This window comes from Typopeltis vanoorti, chromosome 4 (assembly GCF_054136105.1).
Source record: "Typopeltis vanoorti isolate ZY-2024b chromosome 4, IOZ_Tvanoo_1.0, whole genome shotgun sequence".
Lineage (NCBI taxonomy): Eukaryota > Metazoa > Arthropoda > Arachnida > Uropygi > Thelyphonidae > Typopeltis > Typopeltis vanoorti.
In genome coordinates, this window is record NC_143552.1 from 102,974,658 (window position 1) to 102,995,194 (window position 20,537).

Sequence of the window (20,537 nt, forward strand, 5' to 3'; positions counted from 1 at the left end):
GTAGGGACCCTTTCCATAATGCATAGTATTATACATACCCATAAGGATATGTGCTTTGCATTATGGGATACTAAGATCAGAACTTATACCACCTTTACCACGAGTTGCCCCAGTCCTGAAAATACTTCAGGCGCAAACTTTGTTTGTTTACACTTGAATAAAGGATTAAACCAAAATACTTTATGTTTACGTATTTTTAGAACTAGATACAAATCTATTTTGATTATGAAGAATACAACTCTCTCACTTGTTCTTATACTACTGCAAGGAATCTTTTAAAAGACTATCAACTGAACATTAGTTAGCTGGTTAATCCTTTAGCCGTTCCAGCCAAAAAGGGAAAAAGAAGATATTACAGAATAAGCTACACTTTTGTAAAATTCAAAAGTGAAATAAAGTAGTTTTATTTTTTTTTCCCAGGTATTTTAAGTGTAATTAGTTAAACTTCCATGATTTTGTTTCATCAAGAGCTGGCATTTTTTAAAATAAACCGAGCAAGTCTGTATTATCTTTAGGTCAAAGATAAAAGAGGGAAAGGGTTAAAAGCATAAACTGAATCTGAAGAATGAATAGCAAAGGAATTAATCAATCTATAAAAGGTAAGAAGCAAGTGAAGGCTGCAATGCCAAGAAATTATATTCTTGTTTAATCCTTTAACGAAGAGTAAACAAAAAAGGTTTGCATGCAAGGTATCTCCACAACTAGGCTACTTGTATATAGAGGCTAATTACTTCACATTAATTGCATTAGTATCCCATTACACAAAGGACAAGTCCTCTTCAACCCATTCGCGTTAAAATCAGGGGCACCTTTCCTCCCAACCACACCCCTCCATGTCTGGTCATCTGTTCCACATGGGCATTGAAGTCACCCATTAGCAGGACTGATTCCATGTCTGCCACCCTGTCAAAAGCAGCATCCACTTCCTCTAGGAAGGCAGAGTATTCTGACTCCAGATAAGGTGCATAGGCTTGCACCACAGCCAAATCATGGTTTTTCATCTGAAGCCTTAACACACATACCCGTCCCCCCCAATGGGATCCACTCAGCGACACAGCCTGACAGCTGGGGGGCTTATGAGTATCCCCACACCCGCCTGAGCAGACATTGTCGGGCTCACACCAGAGTAGTAGAGCTTCCACCCCTTATGGGATACACTAGAACAAAGGTCTCTGATTGACTTCTTTATAGTCTCAGCAGACCAATTTTCCTCAGTGTTGGACATTCATGTGAGAAGAGGGGCAGAATTGTCAACTGACCACCACCTTGTTGTGTGCACTCTACGGCTTCAGAAACCAGATGCTACCATCAAGGCTGGTAGGCCTAAGCAGCTATACCTCATGAAATGGGAGACATTGGAAAATGAGGCTGTTAGGAAGAATTTTGCAGATGACATTTCCTCCAGGTTCAAAGAGATTCCCAAGCAGACTGCAGATGTTGAGGAGGAATGGAAGCTATTCAGAACAGCTATCACTGCCTCTGCACTCTCATGGTGTGGCAGAAAGCGGCTCGGCGTGGCAATGGGCAGTGAGAAAAGAACACCTTGGTGGAACCAAGAAGTCCGAAAAACTGTCCGGGCAAAAAAGGAGTCCTACCGAACATGGCTTAGAGTCAGGTCACCTGAGATGCGTTTGCAGTATGCTGAGGCACGAAAAGCTGCTACTAAGGCAGTAAAGACAGCAAAGCAGAGGGCTTGGGAATCTTCTGGAGAAAGATTAGACTCATCCTATGCAAATACAAACAAAGTATTCTGGCAGACCATCCGCCGCCTTCAAGGGAGGAAATCGTGCAGGGCAATTAAGGCCTCTGATGGTGCACTTAACAACCGAGAAGGATATTCTCCACAGATGAAGGAAATACTTTGAGAGCCTTCTTAACCCAGGTGGCCCAGCAGTTGTGGACATCCAAAAGGTGCAGATTGGAGCAATGACTAGTCTCACAGCAGAAGAGGTCCATTTAGCAATAAAATCACTGAAATCGGGCAAGGCTGCTGGCGATGATGAAATTCGGCCCGAAATGCTAAAAGCCTTAAATCGAGACGGTGTTCTCTGGCTGACTCGAGTGTGTCAGGCTGCTTGGATATCTGGGCGAGCACCAAAGCAATGGCAGACAGGCATAATAATACCAGCCTTCAAGAAGGGAGACCAGTGAGATTGCAGCAACTATCGTGGCATCTCTCTGCTCAGCCTGCCTGGGGAAGTGTATGCTAAGTGCTTGGAAAGACGGTGCAGGGGCATAGTTGAGTCAAAGTTCCAGAAAGAACAATGTGGCTTTCGTCCTGGTAGAACAACTGACCAAATCTTCACTTTAAGGCAAGTCTTTAAGAAATCTTGGGAATATGCCAAGAATGTCTACATGTGTTTTGTGGACTTGGAGAAGGCATATGTCTGGGTTCCTCAGGATAAGCTTTGGCAAGTAGTACAGGAGTATGGAGTGGATGGTCAACTATTAGCTGCCATCAAGTGGCTGTATGAATGCCCAGAGTTGTGTGTCAGGGTAAACAGCACAAAGTCTGAACCTTTCACAGTCTCTGTTGGCCTCCGCCAAGGGTGTGTTCTGTCACCCCTCCTTTTCATAATATTTATGGACTGGATTGATAGGCACAGCCGAGGCAGTGAGTGTGTCAGAATTGGAAAATGTAGCATTGGACGTCTGCTTTTTGCAGATGACCTAGTTCTGCTTAGCTCTTCCACAGATGACCTCCAGCAGACCCTGGATAGGTTTGTAGCTGTTTGTGCAGATGCCGGAATGAAGATCAGTGTGGCCAAAACTGAAACATTTGTGGTCTCAAGACAACCATCCCAGTGCACTCTAAATGTAAGTGGAGTCCCAATGAGACAGGTGGAGAAGTTTAAATACCTTGGGTCCATATTCACGAATGATGGAAAATGGGACGTAGAGCTAGATACTCGAATTGGCTTAGCAAGCTCAATATTGCGGGAGCTTGGCCGTTCGGTAGCGGGAGTTAAGCCAGAAGGCAAAGTTGGCTGTCTTCAATACAGTCTATGTCCCCATCCTCACCTATGGTCATGAGAGTTGGGTAATGACCGAAAGAATGTGGACACAAATCCAAGCAGCTGAAATGGTTCCTTCGAGGGGTTGCGGGGCTGACAAAACTCGACAGAGTCAGAAGCTCTGCAATTCGGGAAACCCTCAATAATCAACTGCTGCTTCTCCGTGTTGAGAGATCACAGTTACGCTGGTATGGGCACCTGGTCAGAATGCCACAAGAGAGGCTCCCTCAGCAGGCCCTCTTTGCCAAGCCAGAGGGTGGGAGGCCACATGGAAGGCCAAGGACTCGCTGGATAGATTATATCCAAAACCTTGGGTGGACACGTTTGGGAATCCCACCAGAACACCTGAGCTTGGTGACAGAGGATCATGACCATTGGAAGTTCCTCTTGCAGCTGTTGCCCCCACAACCCAATTAGGAAGAGTGGGCCTTGAAGATGTATGCATACATGTATGTTACACTTCTAAATCAATCCGCTACAAGTCTGCAAGATTCTCTGACTAAATTGAACTGTTGTAATAGATATGGTATGAAGGTCAGCAATAAAAAGAGAAAGACAATGAAAATAGGCAGAATCACTGAAAATGTCAACTGTGTTGTGAATGGAGAACCTGTGGAACAAGTAAAACATTTCTGCTACTTAGGCACGATTTTTAGTGAAGATGGTAAATTAAATATAGAAATAGACAACAGAATCAGCAAAGCTGGTATGGTGGGAAATCAATTGAATAAATTCATATGGAATAAGAGAGAAATTAGTCGGAACACTAAATTATACAAGACAGTGTACAAAACAGTTTTAACTTATGGATCTGAGAGCTGGGGCAGAAGTAAAACACTTGACCAAAGACTAGAGACCGCAGATATGAGTCCTGAGAAAGATTAGAGGCGTGAACAGATGGCAATATCATATTAAAAACCAGGATATCAGGAAAGAACTTGACATTGTCAGCATCAAGAAATGCGTTAGCAGAGCTAATTTCAGGTGGTATGGTCACTTAAACGGAATGGGCAAAGAAAGATTAGCAAAACAAGTGTTCTCTGCCAGGTTGGCAGCAAAACGACCCAGAGGAAGACCAATATATAGGTGGATTGATATGGTACAAAGTGCCTTAGACGACAGAAATATAAGATCTGATAATGTTGGAGTCTTGACAAGTAACAGACTGATTTGGAGGAAAATTGTAGATAGGAAGTTAGTAATGATGTAATTTTTTTCATGTAGTACTATCGTATCCTGTACACCCCCTTGAGGGTACATGGCAGGAATTTGATGATGATAACCTACACCAGTGTTTGCATTTAAATTTTGCAATATATTAAACACCTCTGATTTCTTAGCTTCAATTCTCACATTAGTTATTGTTTCAGGTACAAAGATATCCTCACTTGGGTGACAGACTTTTGAAAAGTGATTACTCAGTAACTCGACTATTACATCTGATTTTGTCACCTCAATACCATCAGCGCCCACTAAAGTTATCCTTCCTTTTACTTGCCACATAGCAGAAGAACTCTTTGGGATTACCCTTGATCTCTTTGGATAAGTTCTGCTCATAATATGATTTAGCTTTTCTTACTATGCTGGTAGCCTTCCTAACTTGAGCATTGTACTGGTCATGGGTGTACTGATCGCCTTTCTCCTTGAAAATTCTCTAACATTTTTTTTTTTGCAGATCAAGCTTGATACTACTGTTCATCCATCTAACGCCGCCTTGTTTGACTTCCTGACCATGAGGACACAATCTAATATTGCTTTCCTCAGATACCTGCTGATTTTATCACATGCACTGCTAACATTTTTCCCCTGCAATATGTTCTACCATGGGATGGCTGCAAGCTCACTCCGAAGCTTGTTATAATTGCCTAACCTGTAGTTCTGTATATACCCCTTCTTAACAGAAAAATCCACAGATTTTGCAACCTCCCAAGTCAATACCACATGATCGCTTTCACCAATTAGAGGTAACAAGGACACCTTACTTATGCATATATATCCTCTGAACCAATAACCAGGTCCAACACTCTCACACCAAGTGTCCCTTCGGTTATGTGGTGTTTCAAGTAATTATCTCATAGAAGATGTATGAACTCCATTTCCTTTTTGCAACATGATATTTCCTCCTTCAAATTGATATCACCATAATTAAAATCCCCATAATAATCACTAAACCTGCACTCATTGCACTAATTTGCTGATGCATGAATTTAATATCTCCCCCTGTACTCCCTGGCCTATAGCAGCATCCAACTGTATATTTGGTTGCATTGGTCACTATTTCGCACCAAACCGCCTCAAAGGATCACTACTGAACTTGAATCACTCCAAGAGAGGAGTGATTCAAGTGACTCTACTCAGTTACAGACAAAAACTCACCACAGAGCAGAGTGCTCTACCCCCCACCTTGTATAAAGTAAAGTAAAGTAAAAACCCTTTGAGTAAAGGGTCTTCTCCAAAAACTAGGTGATCCTTCAGATCACTAACCTTGATCAGTAACTCAAGGAAGCTTTATACCTCATTACATTCTATTAATTTCAGACTTCAAGCTATGTGTGCATGCAGGCATTATTTCAGAATGCTCCTCATACAAAACCTTGGTTCAAGGGCTTCAGCTTTTCAAAAACAACTTATTGCAAATGTTGCAGAAAATGCATTTATTAGAAAGTATTTAAATATGGTAAAAAAATTCTTACCACATCTTTTTGTTGCAAGTGTGAATGATCACTCTTCCTGGCTGATAATTTTGATAATTCTGGAGTTGGTTTAATTTCTGTAAACTGTAAAGCTGTTTTCTTTTCTGGAGTCCGCTTTATGGAATTGGGTCCAGGTTGAATTTCATGTACTACTTGTGAATGTTCATCACAGCTCCTGAAAAAAAAAAGTATTACACTTCTGGTAAGCAGAATATTTAAAGTGCATCAGTTATATAAATACAACAAAAATGGCAAAATTTTAATTTAATATAATGCTACCTTCAGTCTAGCAAGTGAAAACTTTCTGTATAATGGTACTGCAGAGAACTATATATAAAATCAAAAATCAAAACTTCTGCTCATGACAAATTTTCAGATATACCAAATTTCATCAAAATCTGCTCAACAAGAACTAAGAACAGACAAGGACCTTGTATCTTGACTAAATGTGCCTCCACACCACCTTCAGCCCTCTAAAAAGAAGTAAAATCTGAATTTTAAAAGTGTGTAAATTTAAAAGAAAACAGGAAAAAAAAATGTATAGTCTGAACTTCTGCTCTAAGCGCTACCATGATTTTGAAACATCAGAAATGATAGTTACTAGAAAGTATTACAGAAAAAAATGTAAGAAAGAAAAACTGTGTACAAAAAGATAGACAAAAGTCAGGAAATTCATATATTATAATAATATATTATATTTATAATATATCCTGGCCATTAAAATATATGTAATATATTTTAATTATGGATTGTAGAAAATTGATGAGGGACTAGGGACTTACGATAATGGTGGACAAAGAGTTGAAGTTCAGAGGGCATATTGTAAAAGTTGGTAAAATAGCTCAATAAATTACTTAGATGTTGAAAAACACGTTAAGAATAAAGATAAATTATTTTTCCTCTTTATAAGGCCATGATATGGCTACATCTTGACTACTGCACATAGATTTGGTCACCTGGGTTTCTCTGGACCAGATGGTTGGGGGACATAATAGAAACTTTAAGGATATTAAAGGGGTTTTATAAAATTGATGCAAGTGAAATTTTTCGATATATAACTAAAAGTCAGAGAAGTAGGAGCCATCAATAGAAGTTTGTGTAAGAATGTGGGTAGTACAGGTGTGCAAACTATATTTTTTTGGATGGAGAATGGTGAGTGAGTGGAATGGATCCAGAATTGGTTGCAAGTTCCCTGACAGTGAATGGATTCAAGAAGAGGTATGATAGGATTTGTGTGATGGTTGATTTGGATCTCCTGCAGACTCCATGGAGATGCCATAAAATAAAAATAATAATTCATATTGGATAGCAAGGGATGTGCAGCCTAATGATACCTGATGACTTTAAGAGGCGAGACCTATGACTGCAACACTAGTAACATGTCTGAAGTAATTACTATAGAAGATTGGTAAATGAAACAAGCAAACAAACAAGTAGAAAATATTCAAGAATAATATACTCAGGAGAATATTCAGTACTTATGGGGGCATTAGAAATCTTAAATGTTGAAGGGCTGCTATGATATTTGACTCAAAAAGCTGCAATAATGATGATAGAGTTTCTCAGTGGCTGTGTACGTAATTCAGAAGGCAGAGTCAGGAAGTGAAATTCTGGATGAATGAATACAGCTTTAGCATGGTACCCATGTACAAAAAAAGGGATATAAAACTGAATGTGAGAATTAGAGGAATTACTCCACTTGGGTGTCCCAAGTAAGATTTATGTAAGCATACTTGAGAAGAGTAAGAAAAATTGTGGAAGAAAAAACAGAGAAGGTGGATTTGGGCCAAATGGAGAGTGTGAGCACCATGGGAATATAAGAAGGATTGGCACTGCCCCCTGACGAAGTTGTTCAATTTAAGTCTCAGCTCTGGCAGGGTTCCAATAGAGTGGAAACAAAGCAAGATAGTACCATTGCATAAAGGTGGCTCCAAGACAGAGTTAGCAAAACTACAGACCAATTAATATATTGGTAGTGGTTGTAAAAGTATTAATATAAGATAATGGTGGACAAAGAGTTGAAGTTCAGAGGGCATATTGTAAAAGTTGGTAAAATAGCTTAATGAATTACTTAGATGTTGAAAAACACAACACGTTAACAATAAAGATAAGTTATTATCCCTCTTTATAACGCTATGATTTGGCTACATCTTGACTAACTGCACATAGATTTGGTCACCTGGGTTTCTTTGGACCAGATGGTCAGGGGACATAATAAAAATTTTAAGGATATTAAAGGAGTTTTATAAAATTGATGCAAGTGAAATTTTTCAATATATAACTAAAAGTCAGAGAAGTAGGAGCCATCAATAGAAGTTTGTGTAAGAATGTGGGTAGTACAGGTGTGCAAACTATATTTTTTTGGATGGAGAATGGTGAGTGAGTGGAATGGATCCAGAATTGGTTGCAAGTTCCCTGACAGTGAATGGATTCAAGAAGAGGTATGATAGGATTTATGTGATGGTTGATTTGGATCTACTGCAGACTCCATGAAGATGCCATAAAATAAAAAAAAATTCATATTGGATAGCAAAGGATGTGCAGCCTAATGATACTTGATGACTTTAAGAGTCAAGACTTATGATTGCAACTAGTAACAGCCTTTCACGTAGCAGTGAGTTTGAAGCCATCTAGTGAAGTCTAACAAGATCAAATAAATATTGGGGTGTTATTACAGACCCAGTGGATCAGTTGCTAGTGACAAACAAATGCATTACCAAATAAAGATAATGGATGAGAAATTAGTAATCAATGAGGACTTTAATTATCTGAACATTGATTGGGTAGTAGTGAAATCTCACAAGAAGAATGAAACCAAATTTACGAAGCTGTTGCAAGACAACTTCCTCAAGCAGCATGAAGAAGGAAAAAAACTTGAGGACAAAAGTATTAGATCTGATTACAGTGTCAGAGCATATTTCAGTTAAAGAATTATTTTGCCTCTGGCCAGCGACAGTGATCATGTGGTACTCACTTCTTAAGTAAGTTTATGAATGTTCAATTCAGAAAAATTTACATGCTGAACTACAAAGCAAGAAATTATAACCAATTGAGAAGTATGCTGGGTACCATGGTATCAGTTGTTGGATGAGAAGAATATGAACAGTGCATGAGAAGCATTTAAAAAAATATATTTAAATTATGTAATATTGAATGTTCGAAGAATAAACACAGGGTAGGGATGAAATGGGAGTAATTAATTAAGCAAGAAATTCATAAGAAAAATATGTGGAAGGAATACCGTGTGTACAGGAAAACCTCGCTTAACATGATTAATTAATCTACCAATTAATGCATGCTAAGCGAAATCATGTTAAGCGAATACAATAAACAATAGGAATAATTATAATTCATCCATCAGTTAGTGTAAATTTGGGAAAAAATTACAGTATGAATTATATTAGAGGATAAAATCAAAGTTAATAAAAATCATTTGCTTAAATTTTTATTTAATGTCTAAATATTTGATTGAGCTACTTTTTCACAAACAAATTAAATAAAGATGTTTGAATCGTGCTTGACATTTTCATTTTTTCATGCAATTTGCGATAGCTGGCAATCACTTTATTAAGATTTCGGTTGACTTCGAAGCTTCATTCCATAACAGGATCAGCATCAAACAAAATTTCCTTATCTTACTCAATGTGATTGAAAACTAGTTAAGTTCTTTAGTGGTTAGCTTCTTAGTCATAACATTCTCTTCTTGTTTGTATTCCTTATCTTCTTCATCTTCATATGCATGCTGCTCTTCTAGTTGAAGGAGATCATTCTAGCTTAACTGTTCTGAATGGGAATCGAACAAGTTTCTCACATCTTCATTATCCAGTTCATTAAATCCAAGTTCTTTTCCAAGTGTGCTGATTTCTTCAATAATGTTAGATCTTGAATTTTGCACATGATAAACTAACATAGGGTTCAGTTTAAAGTCACCTTCTGCACTGCCTCCTAATAAAAGCCTAAGACGATTTTTAGATACTTTGTATCCTGGTTGAGATGCTTCAGTTTTAGCTAGGAAAGTTTTTGTTAGCGTATGCTTCCAAAAGAGACCAATTTTGCCAACATTGAATATTTGCTGATTGTCATAATCACCCTCCTGAATTATGCTTTGCAATTCATCAGGAAACATGGTCGCAGAATCTCTTTATCAGCACTAGCAGATTCCCAAGTCCAGCTCAATTTTAAAATGGTCAAACCATTCTGAACTTGCAGTAAAACTTTCACATTCCTCTTTAAATTTGGTCTCTTTCAATGAGGTAAAAATATTGAGAGCTTTTGCCTGAATATTACCTGTACTAAGAGGTATTCTTTTTTGGTTATAATTTTCAATCCAGATTGATAGAAGATGCTCCATCTCAATCGTTAAATGGTTTCTATTTCGGGTGATCTGCATGTTTAAAGAAGCAGTAGCAACTTTTCCTTGTTCTCTGTATTCTTTGTTCTTATTTAATATATCCAAACTGTAGACTCACTGTATCCCAAGTCTCACACAATCACTGTATTACTAACGCCACTTTTATGTCTCTTAATGACGGCCAGCTTTTCTGCTTGCTGCAGATAAAAAATTTTGCATAACATAAAAAAAATCGTGTTAACTGATTAATCATGCTTAAAGCAGGAAATAGCATTATTTCACTCAATCAAACTAACCGATTATCGCACATATTGAATTCGCATTAAGCAAGGTTTTCCTCTATAAGAATGATATCAGTTATGAAACTTATACGTAGGCTAGAAGTGTCACAATTGTTGTATAGAAAGCTATCTGAATATGAAAAGAAAATGGCTCTGTAAGCTAAAGACAACCAAAAGATTTCTATCATTAAGCTGCAAGTAAACAAAGAAGCAATGGTTGCATGAATAGGAAAGAATAAAATAAAATAAAGTTATTTTAACATGGTTGTAGAATCCATAACTTCAAAAATGAATGCTGATCACCATGTAACACTAAAAGAAAGGAGGAAAGAATAACTATTGAATGCAAATGGTATGCAGGTGATAGATGCAGAATAGACTGTTCAACTAATGAGTAGATATTTTGCTAAAAGCTATCAACCTGGTATATGTAACATTGCATCATTGAATCTCAGCTGTATGAGGAGGAGGTACTACAGCTGTTGCACAAACTGAATAAGAATTCAGCAATAGGGACTGATGGGATATCAGTACAGATGCTAAAAGCATGTTCAAGCTGAACTGAACTATTCTTTTGACCACGCTATATAATTTGAGTCTCAGAACAGGGAAGATTCCAAAGGAGTGGAAAGAACATATGGTAATCATATTGCACAAGGTTAGTGCAAAAAGTGATGTATTCAACTATCAAACTGCCAGTATCAGTGAAGTGATGGTGAGAAATGCATTTACAGAGAATCTATACTTTGCAATGACCATCATGGGTCTACTAAGGGAAGATCATGTTTCAATAACTTGCTCACATTTTATAATGATAAAGTTGAGGCAGGCAAGGGGAATGGACCCACTGTGATACTTGGAACTTTGCTAAGGGCTTTTGGCAGAATACAGCATGGAAGATTATTGCATGAATTGCAGAATATGGGATTGGATTCTAAAAGATTGGCATGGATAAGTGGATGGATGGAACGAATGACAGAAATCAAAAATGGTATATGGTGGATGTGAGTCTGCAAGATTTAAGGTGAACCACAAGGATCAGTCCTTGGCAGTGGCATATTTAGGTATAGGCAGTATAGGCCCAGACCTAGAGCGGCAGAAATTTCCAGACTCTCATTTTTTAGTTATAAAATGTTCCTTATATGTCACATCTACTCACAAGTAGAGAAATATTTTTCTTTTCCTCATTGTAAGTTTAGTCTGCAAGCATATTGGTATGTAATCAGATTCTGCATAACTATACAGCCCGAGACACGTGCACGGAAAGCTACCATATTGTTTTTGGTAACTTGGGATAGTGAATTTGATCCCTTTCTTGCTGAGCACATTGCCAAAATCAGGGAAAAAAAGGAAAAAGTTTCGTTTCCTATCTTTCCTTTGCCACGCATGAGGAATTTATTAAAATAACAGGCGAGAAAGTAATCAAATTTATTGTGGAAGAACTTAAAATAGCATAGTACTATTCCATAAGTGTTGACTCAACACTAGACTTGTCTCATATTGATCAGCTGTCCTTCATTGTACGATATGTGAAAGAACATGGAACGTCTGTGGAGATTCTTGCATTTCATTCCTAATGTAAGTCACAAACCTGAAGAGTTACAAGAGGCAGTATTGACTTCACTAAACGAGTTTGGAATTAATGTAGCAAATTGCAGAGGGCATCATATGATAATGCTAGTAACATGTCAGGCAAGTACACAGGACTGCAAGCAAGAATTCTTGAAATAAATCCATTGGCAGAATTCATACTGTGCACTGGATATTCTGTCTCAAATTGGTACTTGCACTGCCGAATCCTGTCCATACTCTTCTGCATTTTGTGATGTCCTTCAGAAACTACGTATTTTTCACACCTTCAACACATTGGTGGAGTGTTCCAAGAAAGCACCTGGAAACTTTTGTAAAAGTAATCAAACGTCCTTCGCCTACTCGTCGGTCAGCTTGTGATGATGCCTGTCGGAGTCTTCATGAGGGATGGACGGAAATAATTTCCACTTTGTCCGAAATTGAAAATGACACCAACCAGAAGAAAGTTACGTGATGTGAAACAAGTTGGATTCTATAGCAACTTCAGTCACTGGAGGTTGGGATCATGACCTGCCCATAGGCAGGTCATGAGGGGTGGCACTTTCTGCAGGCCTAGGGGCAGCAAATACCTAAATACGCCACTGGTCCTTGGTCCATTGTTATTCTATCTATACATTAATAACATTAGAAAGGATTTGACATGTGACATACAGCTATTTGTTGATGATGAAAAAACAGACAGGGTAATCAGGAGATTTTAGTTGATGTTCAGTACTAGTAGTATGATTTGAATAAGCTGGAACTGTGAGCATGCGAAAATGGCTGTTGTTCAAAGTTAGTAAATGCATGCACTTCGTTGTGATCAGATAATGTAATATTGTGGTGAGATTGTACTAAAAGAAACCGATCAGACTGTGGATCTTGCAGTTTTAATAGACAGGAAGTTGAAGTTCAAGAGTCATATAGCAAAGATTGCAAATACAACTCGGGGGATTGTCATATGCCTTTTCCAAATCGACAAAACTTAAATACAGATCTTTGTTATATTCCCATGCTTTCTCGACTATTTGTCGTAAAGTGAAGATCTGATCCTGACAGCCTCTATTTGGCCTGAATCCAGCTTGTTCTTCACCAAGCTTTTCTTCCACAATTCTTCTCAACCGTTTCTCAAGTATACTTGCATAGATCTTGTCAGGAACATTCAGTAGGGAAATACCTCTGTAATTCTCGCATTCAGTTTTATTACCTTTTTATATATGGGTACTATGAGAGCTCTACTCCAATCATCGGGAATTCGTCCCTCTGTTCAGGCTTTCTGAACTATGCAGTGCAGCCACTGTAAGACTCTTATACCACCATATTTCAGCATTTCTGCTCAAATATCATCTACTCCTATTGCCTTTCCACATTTCAAGCCTTTGATTGCTTTTTCTACTTCGAGTATGGATATGTATTCCTGACTGCATGCCTGGTCGGTGTTTTTTACCACTGTGCTGTCATCACTGCTTGTTTCATTTAGCAGTTTTTCAAAGTAATTACTCCATACTTCAAGGATATCTTTTTCTCCTGTTTTCATTTCACCTTTATCATCTCTAATTCCTTTTACAGCACTCTTTCCTCCATTCCTAAGCTTCTTCAACAACCTCCAGAATATTTTGCACCTTCTTGATATTTATTTTCTATATTCTTGCGAAAGTCCTCCCATGACTTTTGTTTGGCTAGTTTTACACAGTGTTTAGCATTCTTGCATTTGTCTCTATATTCTCTAAGAGCACTAGCTGACTTATTTGACAGGAACTTTTGATATGCTTTCTTCTTTTCCTTCACTGCCTCTTTAGCTCCCTGTGTCCACCATGGAGTTCTGATTTTTTTATCCTTGCATACAAACTCACCACATGCCTCTCTGGCTGAATCAATCAATGTTTTCTTCAGAGTTTGCCACTGAATCTCCAAGGTTTGATTCCTGTTCTCAAACTCTTTCAATTTTTCTTCAATAATCTTTGTGTAATTTAGTCTATAGTTCACATCTGAGAGCTGCTCAACTTTTATTCGCTTTAAAACTTTCTTACATGTTATTCTTTTCAATATGAAATTCAATTTTATCCTGCTCAAGACTAAATAGTGATTACTTCCAATTTCAAATCCTCTGTACACTCTGGTGTCCTGCACCAGGGAGAAAACATCACTATCAACAATAACATAGTCAATGAGACTTTTCTTATTCCTTGCCTCTTCTCTCCATGTGAATTTGTGCACATTTTTATGTTGGAACATGGTGTTAGTAATAACCAGTCCATGTCCTGAGCAGAAATCCAACAGATATTTGCCCTTATTATTAGCTTTGCTCTTTTCTCCAAATTTTTCCAAAATATTTATGTATGTCTGACAATCATTTCCTACTCTGCTATTCAGATCCCCAACAAGGACCAACTTTTCCTTTTTCATTGTGTCAGTTGCTTTTTCTAAAGCCTCAAAAAATTCCTCCACTTCTATCTTAGTAGAACCTTCTGTGAGACCATAGGCACAAATAAGTCTCATTGTCTAGTTCCCCATTCTCATATTTGCCCACATTACTCTACTTGAGACTGACTGCCATTCAAGAAGATTAGCCTCATATTTTGTGTTGAATAATATGGCTACTCCTTCTTTTCCTTGATTGTCATTGCCTGAATATAACATTTTGTATTTATTGCTCAGAAAGATCTCACCAGTTTTGGTCTTTTTTTGTTTCAGTCACCCCTATTATGTCGATCTGGTACTTATCTAATTCCTCAGCTAGCTCCATTTCTTTGCCATTCAGGCTTCTTACGTTGATAGTACTGATCTTTAACCCTGGTGATGTTGAGTTGGGGTTTGTTTTCAGATTTGTTCCAGTAGCTGACTTTTCGCTGTTTGCCCTGGTTCCCTGGCAAAAACAACGGGGGCCTTGTTTAACCGGGCGACGCCCCAGCCAGCATGAGATTTTGTCATGTTGTACCATCATTTTTTATTTTGGTTTAACCAATAAGAATACAATTTGGTCGGCTAAATCCCAAATTGTCAGCCCATCCTCGTTCGTTCAGTATCCAAGTAGATACCCAACAGGGTGCACCACGAGAAGGTGAGGATTGGACATTAGGTCAGAAGCCCTGGTCAGTTCTCTGTATTCCTTTAAAGGCTATGTGGAGGTCTCCTCTCAGTTATACAGCTTTGACCTTTAAGCACACCTATGTGTATTTAATATATAGTGTATATTTAAGAATGTAAATCATCACTTAGCATTGAAGGAGGTATAAGAAAATGCTCTGATGTAAAATCAGGTGTAAGACCCTTAAGGGTGCATTATCTCCACTCTTGTTCATTATGTACATGGAGAAATTATGAAGGCAGCTCTTTACTTTATCATCAGACCTCCAGGGGAGTCGAGGATTCATTGAGGGAGGCCATACATTACACAAACCAGCTCTCATACTCTTTTCTTACACTCATTCACATTAGATACACTCCCTACTTCAACAAGCAAACTGTTCCACTCACTCATGCCTCTATGAGAGAAAAATCTATGGATGCCTCCTTGTCCTCTCCACACCTTTCATATAATGAAAAATTTTATCAACCGATAGTCTACAATGCCCTCTCAAAAGTTTACAGACCTCTATCATATCACCCTTCTTTTCTTCTGTCAACCAGTGTCTGCAGTCACACTCTCAATCTACCCTCATAAACTACATTTCATAATCCTGATATCATCTTGTAACTGTTCTTTGCAGCATTACCAGAGCTTCTTTATCTCTTTTTCAACACAGAGGACCAAATCTGCATACAGGAGTCCAGGCATGATCGTATCAATGCTTTGTAAAGAAGGAAAATGACTTCCATATCTTTACATTTCAACATTGCAATTATCCTCTGAATTGTATTTGCTTTTGTTGACCTTTGAACCTCAACTTTTTATCCACCATAACTCTGAGAACTCTAGCCTCATCAGTTACTCCAAGCATAATCCCATCAATATAATATGCTGTTGAATATTGCATCATACCAAAGTGTATAACTTTACACTTACTAACATTGAATTGATAGCTATTATCATTTGCCCACACTTCTAGTCTATTCAAATCACCTTGTAAATGCTGTATATCAATAGTATCTCTGATTACTTTACTGATCATCGTATCATCATCATCAGCAGCAAACAACTGAAGATCACCTGTCAGTCCCTTTCCAATATCATATAGATTACATAACAATGGTCCAAGGACTGATCCCAGGGAGAACACCACTAGTCACCTTAAATCTGGCATTTTCATATTGTCCACATACCATTTTCTGATAGTGGAACATCAGCCACCCAATTATCCAAGTCATTATTCCAATTCCATAATGTCCATTTTATTTTTGCAACAGCTTTTCATGTGGTATCCTATTAAATGTCTTAGCAAAGTACAACAGCATATCATTGTGTATCTCTTCCCTTTATCCAATTCAGCCATAACAACAGCTAAATCACTGCCATCAACAACAACAGGCCAACTGTCCAAACTACACCTTATATGATTCTTTCTATCACAAGACTGTAGTTGTACTTGTGTGCAATTCAATATTGCTTGCCAGAGGATGCCTAATCTTGTGCTTGCCAGAGGATGCCTAATCTTGAATCTTCCATTTTTACCTGTTATGGCTTAAGATTTTTGGCTGCCTCATTATGTCTCATTCATCAGTCTGGTGGCTGTACCATTCCCTCCAAGTTCTGAAAATTATTCTGACCTCTTCAGTTTCTTATTTATCAGACTTGATTTCATGCAATCCAAATTTTTCCAGACATCAAATTTACCTTCCTTGGCAACTTTAACATCCACAATTCTAACTGGCTCCCTTTATTAAATTCTAAATTTAAATTAAATTTTAAATTCTACTGAACAAGCTCAAAAGAGAAGCAGAGATATTTGCTGTAAGTAATGATATAAAACAAACCATTATTCCCAAACAGAATCCCTGACCATCCTCCTCACATGCCAAACACACTGGATCTTTTCTTAACCAGTTTTCCTTCCAGGTACACTGTTGAGTAATTCAGATCACAATCTCATTCAACTTTCATCATCTTTTGTGGAATATCCTTTCCTCAGCCATTAACCTCCTATAGCTTAGCATTACAATACACAGAAAGATCTCTGACTTTCTCCTCCTTTCCATGGCCAGACTACTGCTTACATTTTTCAGATCCAGATACTTGTGAACTTGCCAAGTGGTTAGTGTATCCGCTCTTGATCCAAAAGGCTGCAGGTTCGAATCCTGCCGCGGGCATGAATGTTTATGATTGTCTCTGGAAATACTAGTGGTGGTAGTCGGCGGTAGATGGCATTGGTGTATTGAGTGGTGGAGACAGACTTGGAGAACAGGTGCCCTCCCTTGATGACTCTTTGGACTCCCTGGAGGTGTCAAATAATAATAATAATAACTTGTTTCTGAAATTATCCGTGTTAGAATACCTGCAAAACTATCATTAAACAATCCGACTTTGACAGGGCTGAACATAGGAAACTCACCACCTGTGACAACAGCGTCATGCTTTCTGATCCCACAACTTTTGTCTGTCTGTGCATCTACATGGTAGCATTGCAACATCAGATAAGAATGACCTCCTGGCATCATTCTTCTCATCCAACTCCAACACAGATGAAGACAAATCACCTCTTTTTTTTGTATCTTTGAACATTGCATTGCATGTCCCCCATAGCCTTCCACTAGAAAGACATCAGAAGGATCTTGAACAACCTGGACACCAAAAATGGCTTCTCATCCTGATAGAATCTCACCAGTTGTGCTCAAGAAATATGCTCCTAAACTAACACTTGTTCTTTTATCATCTATACATTATATTATACTCAGCTAGCATCTACCCTACAGCATGGAAGCAAGCTCACATACAGTAAATAAAAATAAAAGTGATGTGTCTACCTTCCAACTATTGCTTTCATCTCAGAAGTTAATGACGGTTGTCAACAGTCAACTTCAACATATGGTGAACTCTCAATGAATCAACAATCAACCAATATGGATTTCATCAATCAAAATCCACAGAAAATTTCCTGGCATAAACAGTCACTTCTGAACAGGTGCCATGGAAAAGTTTAGAAAACCTGTGGTGTTGCATTTGATATTTCAAGGTATTTGACAGTCTCATTAAGGGCTTCTAAGTAAATTGTCATCTCATGGTCTGCCTTCCTCCCTTTGCAACTGGATTACCAGTTTTCTCCCAGGTTGTTCACTATGTGTAATGGTAGAAAGTATTCTTTCTCTCAGATTGACCTGTTAATGCAGGTGTTTCTGACGGAAGGATCTTATTTTGCCCACCCTCTTCTTTATATAAATGAATATTATTATTATTATTATTAAGAGAGACGTCCAGGGAGTCAGAGACTCATCAAAGGAGGCCATATACCACACACACACACAATAAGCTATCATACTTATTCTTGAATTTATTCACACTACTTGCACTCACATCCAAAGGCAATCCATTCCAATCACGCACCACCCTATGAGAGAAAAATCTAGCCCTCACACCCTTCTTGGCGGCATTCATTCTCAGCTTCCAAGGATGCCCTCTTATCCTTTCCCCGCCCTCCATAAACTGAAAAATTCCATAGGGATCTTGGAGAATTGAAATCCTGTATGACCCCCTTCAGAAGTTTAAGTCTAAATCATATCACTCCTCTTTCTCCCATTTGCTAGTGTCTGCAGTCTACAAATTCTCAATATGTCTTCATAATCAGTATTCGATAATCCTGATATCATTTTTTAAACTCTCCTTTGCACTTCCTCCACCGTATCAGAATCACCATGGAGCCAAGGAAACCAGACCTGCATACAAAAGTCCAAGTGAGGTCTTATGAAGGCCTTGTAAAGAGGCAAAATAACATCCTTATCTTTGCATGTGAACGTTCGTTTCAGCATTGCACTGGGTTGTATTTGCAATCTTTGCCAAATGGTCCTGAACTTCAACTTCCTATCTATTAAACTTCAAGATCCCTAGCCTCATCAGTTTCTTCTAGCCTAATCCCACCAATATAATATGACATTGGATATCTTATCATGCCGAAGTGAATTTCTTTACATTTACTCATACTGAATTGACACCCATTTTCAATACAGCAGCAGCATTCCTGATTACCCAACCTATCTTTGCATCATCAGCAAATAGCTGTATGCCACTTGTCAAATCCTTCCCAATATCATTAATGTACAGACTGAATTACACTGATCCTTGTGGTACACCACTTGTTACCTTAAAATCTTGCAGACTCAGATCTCCCATATACCACTTTTTGATATCTGTCAGTCAGCCATCCATCCTCTTATTCTATGCTAATATTGTATAATCCAAACCCATTTTCTCCAATTTATGCAACATTCTACCATGCTGTATTTTGTCAAAAGCCTTAGCAAAATCCAAAAGTATCATGGTGTATCCATTCCCCTTGTCTAGTTCAATGGTAACATTGTTATAGAATGTGAGCAAGTTGCTAAAACATGACCTTCCTTTAGTAAACCCACATTGTTCATTGAAAAGTAGAGATTCACTATCAACCCATTTTTGAATGCGAGCCCTCACCAATTTTTCCAAAATCTTCATCACCACTCCTGAGATACTAATTAGTCAATAGTTGGAGTCTTTGCACCATTCTTATGCAATGGAGTTACCATACATTCCTTCTATTCCTGTGAAATCTTCCCTGTTCCGAAACTCATATTAAACAGCCTGCTCAAAGGAATGGCCAGTTCAGCTGAACACTCTTTTAACACACGTGCTGATATTCCATAAGTCCCTATTGTTGAATTCTCATTCAATTTGTGCAACAGCTCTAATACCTCTGCCTCACACACCTGTGTTTCTTCATCTAGTGAAGAGGTAACAGTGAGCTCAATGTTACGTTCGCCAGGTTGATAGCTTTTAACAAAATGGGCAATCATTAACTGAACAACCTCTTCAGCATCTGTAACCCTCACACCATCTGGATTTAAGAGTTACTATTTCATATTCATTCTTTCTTTAACTTGCAGCATATCGATAATATTCTTGTGGGTTGTCTTTAGAATGCTGAGCCAGTTTCTTTTCATACTCAGACTTTGCTTTCCATACAACAGATGTGGCTATTCTAGCCTGCTGTTTATAACATTCATAACAGACATCATTGTTATGTACACGGTATTCCTTCCACATTATCCTTTTCTTACGAATCTCTCTTGTTTAATAAGATTACACATCCATTTGACTCCTACACTATTTATTCTTTGAACTCTCAGGACACATTCTGATATCACATCATTTAAGTATTATTTAAATGCTTCCCATGCACTATCGATATTCTTTCCATCCAGAAACTGATCCCATTCCACTGAAATCAGTATACTCCTCAGTTGGTCATAATTTCCTGCTTTGTAGTTCACGGCATGTAACCTTTTCTGAATGGAACATTCATAAACTTAGTCACTTCTCAAGTGAGAACCGCATGATCACTGTCATCATCCGGAGGCATAATAGTTATGTTTTTAACTGAAAAACCCTCTGACACTATAATCAAATCTAGCACTCTTTGTCCTTGAGTGCCTTCTGTCACATGCTGGTTGAGGAAGTTATCCTGCAGCAGCTCAATAAATGCATTTTCATTCTTCTCATGAGATT

At 38.2% G+C, this 20,537-nt stretch overlaps 1 protein-coding gene across 3 annotated transcripts in view; it reads right to left on the reverse strand.

The window, feature by feature from the left end:
* LOC150107563 (uncharacterized) overlaps positions 1–20,537 on the reverse strand; it is a 215,624-nt gene that overhangs the window by 154,215 nt on the left and 40,872 nt on the right. For all 3 annotated transcript variants that reach the window (XM_090391956.1, XM_090391955.1, XM_090391957.1), the window contains one exon: positions 5,708–5,882. In XM_090391956.1, the coding sequence (XP_090248082.1) occupies positions 5,708–5,882 (175 nt within the window). The remainder of the gene's footprint in view (positions 1–5,707; positions 5,883–20,537) is intronic.